Source organism: Oncorhynchus gorbuscha, linkage group LG09 (genome assembly GCF_021184085.1).
Source record: "Oncorhynchus gorbuscha isolate QuinsamMale2020 ecotype Even-year linkage group LG09, OgorEven_v1.0, whole genome shotgun sequence".
NCBI classification, from domain to species: Eukaryota; Metazoa; Chordata; class Actinopteri; order Salmoniformes; family Salmonidae; genus Oncorhynchus; species Oncorhynchus gorbuscha.
In genome coordinates, this window is record NC_060181.1 from 77,129,336 (window position 1) to 77,141,113 (window position 11,778).

An 11,778-nucleotide genomic window follows, 5' to 3' on the forward strand; every position below is an offset into this window, starting at 1 on the left:
GCCTACGTCATATCACTCCTTACTGGTCGGGCTCGGCAGTGGGGCACAGCTATCTGGGAGGCAAGTGCTGAGTGTACTAACAATTATCTGAACTTTAAAGAGGAGATGATAAGGGTTTTGATCGCTCAGTTTTTGGGAAAGAAGCTTCCTGGTCCCTGTCTTCCCTATGTCAAGGTAATCGATCCATAACGGATTACTCTATAGAGTTTCGCACTCTTGCTGCCTCCAGTAACTGGAACGAGCAGGCGTTGCTCGCTCGTTTTCTGGAGGGACTCCACGCTAAGGTTAAGGATGAGATTCTCTCTCGGGAGGTTCCATCCAGCGTGGATTCTTTGATTGAACTCGCTATTCGCATTGAACGACGGGTAGATCTTCGTCACCGAGCTCATAGAAGAGAGCTCGCGTTAACTGTGTCTCCCCTCTCTCCGACACTACCGTCTTTCCCCACTGACTCAGGTGTTGAGCCCATGCAGCTGGGGGGTATTCGCATCTCGACTAAGGAGAGGGAACGGAGAATCACCAACCGCCTCTGTCTCTATTGCGGTTCCGCTGGTCATTTTGTCATTTCATGTCCAGTTAAAGGCCAGAGCTCATCAGTAAGCGGAGGGCGACTGATAAGCGCTACTAGACGGTCCTCTCCGTCAAGTACCTGTACTACTTTACCGGTCCATCTACGCTGGACCGGATCGGCAGCTTCCTGTAGTGCATTAATAGACTCTGGGGCGGAGGGCTGTTTTATGGACGAAGCCTGGGCTCGGGAACATGACATTCCTCTCAGACAGTTAGGGAGCCCACGGTCATGTTCGCCTTGGATGGTAGTCCTCTCCCCAGTATATTATGTGAAACACTACCTTTAACCCTCACTGTATCTGGTAACCATAGTGAGACCATTTCTTTTTTGATTTTTTGTTCACCTTTTACACCTGTTGTTTTGGGTCATCCCTGGCTAGTGTGTCATAATCCTTCTTTTGATTGGTCTAGTAATTCTATCCTTTCCTGGAACGTTTCTTGTCATGTGAAGTGTTTAATGTCTGCTATTTCTCCTGTTTGTTCTGTCCCCTCTTCTCAGGAGGAACCTGGTGATTTGACAGGAGTGCCGGAGGAATATCATGGTCTGCGCACGGTCTTCAGTCGGTCCAGAACCAACTCCCTTCCTCCTCACCGGTCGTATGATTGTTGTTCTGATCTCTTTAAGAAGCGTTTTGCATCCGCTCCTATCCTTGTTGCACCTGACGTCACTAAACAGTTTATTGTTGAGGTTGACGCGTCGGGGTGGGCGTGGGAGCCATTCTGTCCCAGCGCTCCGATACTGACGATGGGGTCCACCCTTGTGCGTATTTTTCTCATCGCCTGTCACCGTCGGAACGTAACTATGATGTGGCTAACCGCGAACTGCTCGCCATCCGTTTAGCCCTAGGCAAATGGCGACAGTGGTTGGAGGGGGCGACCGTTCCTTTTGTCGTTTGGACTGACCAAAGGAACCTTGAGTACATCCGTTCTGCCAAACGACTGAATGCGCGTCATGCTCGTTGGGCGTTGTTTTTCGCTCGTTTCGAGTTCGTTATTTCTTATTGCCCGGGTACTAAGAACACCAAGCCTCATGCTTTATCCCGTCTCTTTAGTTCTGCTGTGGCTTCTACCGATCCCGAGGGGATCCTTCCTGTTGGGCGTGTTGTCGGGTTGACAGTCTGGGGAATTGAAAGACAGGTTAAGCAAGCACTCACGCACACTGCGTCGCGCGCTTGTCCTAGTAACCTTCTTTTCGTTCCTGTTTCTACTCGTCTGGCTGTTCTTCAGTGGGCTCACTCTGCCAAGTTAGCTGGCCATCCCGCCGTTCGGGGTACGCTTGCTTCTATTCGCCAGCGGTTTTGGTGGCCTACTCAGGAGCGTGACACGCGCCGTTTCGTGGCTGCGTGTTCGGACTGCGCGCAGAAGAAGTCTGGTAATTTTTTTCTGCTTCTGCTCCTGGTCTTGCTGGGTCTCAGTCTGTTCCCTGCCATCGCATCTCTCCTGTTCTTGTTCCTGCCCTTGCTGTGTCTCAGTTTGTCCCTAGTTGTTACTCTCCTGGCCTGTTTGGTCCTGTTTGCTCTAAAGCTTTCAGTTCTCTACCCGTGTCTCATTTTTTTTTTTAGAGTAGTACCCTAGTTTCCCTTTTTTTCGTTTTTCCGTTACGGTCCTGAGGAGAGGAGTTGGGTTCTTTCTCGGGACGTGCTGGACCGTTTGTGATCTATGATTTCCTCCGTTGCCGCCAGTGTTCCTCCTCGAGAGCGCCAGGAGGCGCTCGGTGAGTGGGGGGGTACTGTCATGTTTTGTCTTAGATTGTCTTGTCATTTTGCTTTTCCTTCTGTTCGTTTTCCCCCTGCTGGTCTTTTTAGGTTCATTCCCCTTTTTCTCTCTCCCTTCCTCTCTCTCTTCTCTCTATCGTTCCGTTCCTGCTCCCAGCTGTTCCTATTCCCCTAATCAATCATTTAGTCTTCCCACACCTGTTCCATATCTTTTTCCCTGATTAGAGTCCCTATTTCTCCCCTTGTTTTCCGTTCCTGCCCTGTCGGATCCTTGTCTATTGTTCACCGTGCTGTGTCTGTGTATCGCCCTGTCGTGTCGTGTTTCCCTCAGATGCTGCGTGGTGAGCAGGTGTCTGAGTCTGCTACGTTCAAGTGCCTTCCCGAGGCAACCTGCAGTTCAAGATCGAGTCTCCAGTCTGTTCTTGTCATTACGAGTGGAATTGTGCTTTATGATTGTATTTTTACTTTACTGGATTAAAGACTCTGTTTTCGCCAAGTCGCTTTTGGGTCCTCATTCACCTGCATAACAATATACCTGCTGGAGCGCGTGCTACTATGCTGCGCGTGCTACTATGCTGCTATGGTGACCAGTGAAATATACCTGCTGGAGCGAGTGCTACTATGCTGCTATGGTGACCAGTGAAATATACCTGCTGGAGCGAGTGCTACTATGCTGCTATGGTGACCAGTGAAATATACCTGCTGGAGCGCGTGCTACTATGCTGCTTTGGTGACCAGTGAAATATACCTGCTGGAGCGCGTGCTACTATGCTGCGCGTGCTACTATGCTGCTATGGTGACCAGTGAAATATACCTGCTGGAGCGAGTGCTACTATGCTGCTATGGTGATCAGTGAAATATACCTGCTGGAGCGCGTGCTACTATGGTGACCAGTGAAGTGCTACTATGCTGCTATGTTGACCAGTGAAATATACCTGCTGGAGCGTGTGCTACTATGCTGCTATGGTGACCAGTGAAGTGCTACTATGCTGCTTTGTTGACCAGTGAAATATACCTGCTGGAGCGCGTGCGACTATGCTGCTATGGTGACCAGTGAAATATACCTGCTGGAGCGCGTGCTACTATGCTGCTATGGTGACCAGTGAAGTGCTACTATGCTGCTATGTTGACCAGTGAAATATACCTGCTGGAGCGCGTGCTACTATGCTGCTATGGTGACCAGTGAAATATACCTGCTGGAGCGAGTGCTACTATGCTGCTATGGTGACCAGTGAAATATACCTGCTGGAGCGCTATGGTGCTACTATGCTACTATGCTATGGTGACCAGTGAAATATACCTGCTGGAGCGCGTGCTACTATGCTGCTTTGGTGACCAGTGAAATATACCTGCTGGAGCACGTGCTACTATGCTGACCAGTGAAATACTATGCTACTATGTTGACCAGTGAAATATACCTGCTGGAGCGCGTGCTACTATGCTGCGCGTGCTACTATGCTGCTATGGTGACCAGTGAAATATACCTGCTGGAAAGTGCTACTATGCTGCTATGGTGACCAGTGAAATATACCTGCTGGAGCGAGTGCTACTATGCTGCTAAGGTGACCAGTGAAATATACCTGCTGGAGCGCGTGCTACTATGCTGCTTTGGTGACCAGTGAAATATACCTGCTGGAGCGCGTGCTACTATGCTGCGCGTGCTACTATGCTGCTATGGTGACCAGTGAAATATACCTGCTGGAGCGAGTGCTACTATGCTGCTATGGTGATCAGTGAAATATACCTGCTGGAGCGCGTGCTACTATGGTGACCAGTGAAGTGCTACTATGCTGCTATGTTGACCAGTGAAATATACCTGCTGGAGCGTGTGCTACTATGCTGCTATGGTGACCAGTGAAGTGCTACTATGCTGCTTTGTTGACCAGTGAAATATACCTGCTGGAGCGCGTGCGACTATGCTGCTATGGTGACCAGTGAAATATACCTGCTGGAGCGCGTGCTACTATGCTGCTATGGTGACCAGTGAAGTGCTACTATGCTGCTATGTTGACCAGTGAAATATACCTGCTGGAGCGCGTGCTACTATGCTGCTATGGTGACCAGTGAAATATACCTGCTGGAGCGAGTGCTACTATGCTGCTATGGTGACCAGTGAAATATACCTGCTGGAGCGCGTGCTACTATGCTGCTATGGTGACCAGTGAAATATACCTGCTGGAGCGCGTGCTACTATGCTGCTATGGTGACCAGTGAAATATACCTGCTGGAGCACGTGCTACTATGCTGACCAGTGAAATATACCTGCTGGAGCGCGTGCTACTATGTTGACCAGTGAAATATACCTGCTGGAGCGCATGCTACTATGCTGCTATGGTGACCAGTGAAATATACCTGCTGGAGCATGTGCTACTATGCTGCTATGGTGACCAGTGAGCTGAGATAAGGTGGTGTTTTCCTAGCAAAGACTTAGATGACCTGGAGCCAGTGGGTTTGGTGATGAATATAAAGCGAGGGCCAGCCAACGAGAGCATACAGGTCGCAGTGGTGGGTAGAATATGGGGCTTTGGTGACAAAACGGGTGGCACTGTGATAGACTGCATCCCATTTGCTGAGTAGAGTGTTGGAGGCTATTTTGTAAATGACATCGCCAAAATCAAGAATCGGTAGGATAGTCAGTTTTATGAGGGTATGTTTGGCAGCATGAGTGAAGGATGCTTTGTTGCGAAATAGGAAGCCAATTCTAGATTTAATTTTGGATTGGAGATGCTTCATGTGAGTCTGGAAGGAGTGTTTACAGTCTAATCAGACACCTAGGTATTTGTAGTTGTCCACATATTCTAAGTCAGAAACGTCCAGAGTAATGACGCTGGACGGGCAGGCAGGTGCGGGCAGCAATCGGTTGAAGAGCATGCATTTAGTTTTACTTGCATCTAAGAGAATTTGGAGGTCACGGAAGGAGAGTTGTATGGCATTGAAGTTCGTCTGGAGGTTAGTTAACAGAATGTCCAAAGAAGGGCCAGAAGTATACAGAGTGGTGTCGTCTGCGTAGAGGTGGATCAGAGAATCACCAGCAGCAAGAGCGACATTATTGATGTATACAGAGAAGAGAGTCGGACCGAGAATTGAACCCTGTGGCACCCCCATAGAGACTGCCAGAGGTCCGGACAACAGGCCCTCCAATTTGACGCACTGAACTCTGTCTGAGAAGTAGTTGGTGAACCAGGCGAGGCAGTCAATTGAGAAACCAAGGCTGTTGAATCTGCCAATAAGAATGTGGTGAGTTGAAAGCCTTGGCTTTCGAAGACCTTAGAAAGGCAGGGTAGAATAGATACAGGTCTGTAGCAGTTTGGATCTAGAGTGTCTCCCCCTTTGAAGAGGGGGATGACCACGGCAGCTTTCCAATCTTTGGGGATTTCAGACGATAAGAAAGAGGGGTTGAACAGGCTAGTAATAGGGGTTGCAACAATTTCATCTGATAATTTTAGAAAGAGATCGTCCAGATTGTCTAGCCCAGCTGATTTGTAGGGGTCCAGGTTTTGCAGCTCTTTCAGAACATCAGCTATCTGGATTTGGGTGAAGGAGAAATGGGGGAGGCTTGGGCAAGTTGCTGTGGGGGCCCAGGGCTGTTGACCGGGGTGGGAAGCATGGCCAGCTGTAGAAAAATTATTATTGAAATTCTCAATTATTGTGAATTTATCGGTGGTGACAGTGTTTCCTAGCCTCAATGCAGTGGGCAGCTGGGAGTAGGTGCTCTTATTCTCCATGGACTTTACAGTGTCCCAGGACTTTTTGGAGTTTGTGCTACAGGATGCAAATTTCTGTTTGAAAAAGCTAGCCTTTGGTTTCCTAACTGCCTGTGTATATTGGTTCCTAACTTCCCTGAAAAGGATGCTAATGCCGTATGCCACAAGATGTTTAAGTGCTGGTCAAGGGCAGTCAGGTCTGGAGTGAACCACGGGCTATATCTGTTCCTGGTTCAACATTTTTGGAACGGGGCATGCTTATTTAACATTGTGAAGAAAGCACTTTTAAAGAATAACTAGGCATCTTCTACTGACGGAATGAGGTCAATATACTTCCAGGATACCCGGCCCAAGTCGATTAGAAAGGTTTTAGGGAGCGTTTGACAGTGATGAGGGGTGGTCGTTTAACCGCAAACCCATTACTGACGCAAGCAATGAGGCAGTGATCGCTGAGATCCTGGTTGAAGACAGCAGAGGTGTATTTGGAGGGCAGGTTGATTAGGATGATATCTATGAGGGTGCCTGTGTTTATGGATTTGGGGTTGTACCTGGTAGGTTCATTGATCATTTGTGTGAGATTGAGGGCATCAAGAGTCTACATGTAGTGGGCATAATATTTATCATGTATGATCATATAAATACCTCACATGCGACCCTTAGTAAGACTAAGCAATTCACCTATTAAAAAGTTTATCTGACTACATAAAGATAATTAGCAATATGCAAGAGACTATGGTTGAGTTACAGTAACAGGCAATGAAGAAATGTCTGAGATTGGAATAAACAAAAATAAACAAAACATCAATATCAACAGTCAACGCAGTCGCTGCAGCTAGTGACTGGAAAGAGCTGCAAAAAACACTCAAATCTCCATCTCTTCATTCAAAGACTCAATCATGGACATTCTTACTGACAGTTGAGGCTGCTACGTGTGATGATGTATTGTTGTCTTTACCTTCTTGCCCTTTGTGCTGTTAATGTGCCCAATAATGTTTGTACCATGTTGTATTGCTACCATGCTGTGTTTTCATGTGTTGCTGCCATGCTATGTTGTCATCTTTGGTCTCTCTTTATGTAGCTCTTGTCATGATGTGTGTTTTGTCCTATATTTTATTTTTTAATCGCAGCCCCTGTCGCCACAGGAGGCCTTTTTCCTTCTAGTAGGCCGTCATTGTAGTTAAATAAAGGTTAAAACAATTAAAATTACTAGGTATTTTCACACTGGCGTTTTCATCCCATATGAAAACGCATATTAGAGGCAGGTAGCCTAGTGGTTAGAGCGTTAACCAACTGTTCCTAGGCCGTCATTGAAAATAAAAATTTGTTCTTAACTGACTTGCCTAGTTAATTAAATAAAGGTAAAATATATATAATTTTAAAATTAGGATGGTAAGACTTTGTTTTAGACAATGCAAATTGTAAAATGGGAGGAAACAACAAGGAGAAGTATTTACAGGCAGTGAGGGGATTACTAGCTAGCCAAATTAGCCAACAATAGCTAACTAGTTAATGAATTCAGTAGTTTATACCAGAGGAGGCTGGTGGGAGGAGCTATAGGAGAATGGACTCATTGTAATGGCTGTAATGGAATAAATAGAACGTAGTCAAACATGTTGTTTCGATATGTTATATTTGTTCCATTCCTGCCATTTCTTCATAACTGGCTAGCAATTTTTGTCTTGACTAATTACTGTGTTATTTTTTTCTCCCTAATTTAATTGATCAAATGTATTCTAACATTATGAAAAATAACACCAGGCCAGCGGTTGAGTCAATGGCTGAGTCTTCTATAGAAGATGGCTTCTATGACAACGGTAATGATACAGGCAAAGGCCAGGATGCCTCCTGCCACCCCAAGACCTGTAGAGGAGCCATAGTTGTTGCTGCTAGATGACTGGTCTGCTCTAATGGTAAGGAGAGGAGAGGTGATGGTTTTATGCTCTGTCCCCCTGTCTTGGGTACTCCTCCTCCTGTTGTTACATTGCATGAACATACTGCAGATGCTCTTCTCACAGAGACAGGTGATGCAGCGGAGGAAGTAGGTGGACTTAATCTCATTCTGCTGCTCGATGAATCAGAAGGCCTAGAAAGAGAAGTGGGAATGATGACTCTCACCATTCTCATGAATAGAGTTATCTGGGTGACCATGGTGAAGTGTAGTTTGCTCAATATCTAGGCATCGGATAAGAACAAGACTACAAAGTTCATAAAGTGACCATTCGACTTGCCAACTTTTGGACTGAATACGTTTGTAAGGACAACAGTTTTCATAAAATATATAATTTTTCGCTCTCATGTGCTAATTTTTGTCCATTAAGAACCAACGACGTGCTATCTTTTTGTAATATTTACGATAAAGCTAACATATTTTCTTAGCCAAAGCTCAGAGATAGAAAAAGGTTTTAAACAAGGTTTTAAACAAATTAATTCAACAGATTATTTAAAGTAGCCACCCTTTGTCTTGATGACAGCTTTGCACACTCTTGGCATTCTCTCAAGGTTAATATGTGGGAACTCCTTCAAGACTGTTGGAAAAGCATTACAGGTGAAGCTGGTTGAGAGAATGCCAAGAGTGTGCAAAGCTGTCATCAAGGCAAAATGTGGCTACTTTGAAGAATCTCAAATATATTTTGATTTGTTTAAAACTTTTTGGGTTACTACATGATTCCATATGTGTTATTTCATAGTTTTGATGTCTTCACTATTATTCTAGAATGTAGGAAATAGTGAAAATAAAGAAATTCCACAAATGAACATTTAACAAGGCACACCTGTTAATTGAAATGCATTCCAGGTGACTACCTCATGAAGCTGGTTGAGAGAATGCCAAGAGTGAGCAAAGCTGACAACAAGGCAACTTTACAACAAGGTGGTTACTTTAAGAATCTCAAATATAAAATATATTTTGATTTGTTTAACACTTTTTTGGTTACTACATGATGTATTATTCCATATGTGTTTTTTCATAGTTTTGATGTCTTCACTATTATTCTACAATGTAGAAAATAGTACAAATTAAAAAAAAAAAAAAAACAAATAAAGAAAAACCCTTGAATGAGTAGGTGTGTCCAAACTTTTGACTTCCTTAATTCCATTATTTTACTTCTAGGCTGTGTGTATTGTGTGTTGTTGTGAATTGTTAGATATTACTGCACTGTTGGAGCTAGACACACACGCATTTCGCTACACCTGCAATAACATCTGCTAAACATTTGTATGTGACAAATAACTGTTGATTTGATTTGATCAAATAAATAAACATCAGTTAAATTTGATGTTTGAATGGGATGTAATTTGTGTCTTAAAAACACCTCATACTGTATCAGCAAGTTGACCTCTTGTGTTGTGAGTGTGGACATATTGTTGATTGATGTTAAAGTTAGAATCCTTAGTCACTACATTCATTTGTGGACTTATAAAATAATATAACCAATGTAGGATCTTAATTTGAGCCAGTTTGCTACAGCAGGAAAATAATCACGCAGCAATAGGAAATAGCTAGGGCCATCTACTTTAAGTGCTGCATGTCTTCCCAGTAGCCTAGTTGGTGTGTGAACTGTTTGACCTCACCCTTTCCCAAGCCCCTCCAACTCACAAGGCAGGCAATACACTTTACCTCATCTTCACTAGAGGCTGTCCGCCTGCTGATCTCACTGCTTACCCCCTCCAGGTCTCTGATCACCACTTTGTTTCCGTTTCTACCTGTGTGACTCATGCCTTTAGTAGTCTCTTCACGTAAACTTTCTAAAGACGCATTTTTCATTCTTTAGTAACAACAAGATCTTGCTATTGCCAAATGTAAATAAATGTGAAAAAGTTATGATAAGCTGAGATCCGTCCTCTTGCACAGTAGTGAGACCAGCAGGTGGACACACTATTTAAAGGGACAGTGGTTCAGTCTCCTGTAGAAAATGGCTGCCATAATAATAATAATGATGCAGGCGAAGGCCAGGATACACACTGCCACCCCACGACCTGTAGAAGTGTCTGAGTTCTCGCTGGCAGTCTGCTGTTCTTTTAATGACACAATGCTCTCTGCTCTGATGGTGATAGGAGGGGAACTGATGGTTTTGGACTCTGTTGCTGCATCCTTGGTAGCAGGAACAACACCCCTTCTCCTCCTGCTGTTACATTGCATGAAGGTACTGCAGGTGCTCTTCTCACAAAGATGGGTGATGCAGTGGAGGAAGTAGTACTGGGAGGTCAGGTTGGTGGCCTTGACTTGGGCAAAGACTTCAGTCCTCAGGTCAAGACCCTGTTCTGGAATGACCAAGGGTAAAGTGAAATTGACATCACTGAAGAGATTCATGCTCAAAGTGCTGATGAAACTACCATTGTTGTCCTTCACTGCAATGGATGATGCTGACACATCAATTAGGGTGTTGTTGATCAGGTACTCTAGGGGATAGGCACAGGAGTAATAATACTTCAACTCAGTGTTGTAAGTGACTGTCCCTGTGGTGGGATCATATGATCGGACCACACCGCTGATGTTGACTGTCTGGATGTTGGAGAAGTCAGAAAATATCCCTGTGCCTGGAGCGCTGGTTGTCCTGAAGAGGCTGCCACAAGAATTGGTCGTGTTGATGGGGAATTCAAACCTCACGATCGGGGGAGTCACACTTTCATCCAGAGTTCCCTTGCAGGCTGGGTCATTCATGATGTTGTTGAGGATAAGCAGGGACTCGTTGTAACCAGTGTAAATGGCAGGGCAGATGAGGATGGCCAGACCAATAGATTTGGTGCCGCAAGTTACTGAGATATCAGTGTATGCTGGGCGTCTTAAATTCAACCCACAGTCACTTAATTGTAGTTGACTGCTCTTTGCGACCATCATTGCCAAAAGAAAAAAGCTGAGAAGATGCATTTTTGCGTTCCTAGCAGTGTTCATATCTTGACTGGGACATTAAAATGTGTCCTTTGTTGGCTTGTTTCCAGCCTTTTGATTCTATTGAGATGTATGGAGTTGCTTTTATAGTCAGGTCTCCTTCTTGGGATTGGACAGAAACAAGGTCAATGTCGCTCTGCCTATTCAAATATTTCCATTGTGTTGAGGGTGCCACGCACCATACCTAAAGGCAATTCATGAAACCCAACACACCTTTTAGTTCAGAAATGAAGCAGAGACAATGGCATGTTTCTTTTGTGAATGTTCTTAAAAAATAGATTCCCTTGGCCTGCTAATATGATGTTTCAAGGAGTAAGTGTTGAATCCTTTGAAAAGGCAACCTTTGACGGACTCATTTTGACTCCCAACAATACCCTGTTGGCCTTTCACATGACCCAAATGTGGTCGTAAGAGAGCACACCATGGCCCAGAATATCATTCAACTATAATTATGATTTGACAAAGGAAAGGTCAACTGCTTTGTTTGTAAGGTAATTTACAGTTATTATTGTCTTGACTCTGAGCCCAATACTTAACTTGCATGTGAAAGCTAAGCAAAGGTCAATGGAAGCAATGGGGGCAACCTTTTGGGCCCCCCCAAAAAATAATCCCAGTGGAACGTATGTTCTCTAGGCCTACTTTCCATCGCTGTTCTAATTACCTTCATCTTTACAAAATGCCCAACCCATCCTCTGGTTATAGAACCATGTTTTGTTATGCTGTGTTACAGAAGTAGAACTCTCTTTCTTTTCTTTCTCATATTTTTTAACAATATCACTTTGTGTGATTTTAAAATGTGCATTATAAATAATAAAAACTGAGGTGTGCAAAGCCTTTGATAGAAAATCAAATGTTGTACAGTAGATACAGCAGATCCCCCTAATTGTATGGGACACTTAAA

At 44.6% G+C, this 11,778-nt stretch overlaps 1 protein-coding gene across 1 annotated transcript; it reads right to left on the reverse strand.

Moving 5' to 3' along the window:
- Positions 1 to 7,760: 7,760 nt before the first annotated feature.
- LOC124044445 (zona pellucida-like domain-containing protein 1) lies at positions 7,761 to 10,823 on the reverse strand. Its single transcript, XM_046364079.1, is given in 2 exon segments — positions 7,761 to 8,184; positions 10,126 to 10,823. Coding segments are annotated over 2 exon segments (1,122 nt in total).
- Positions 10,824 to 11,778: the final 955 nt, after the last annotated feature.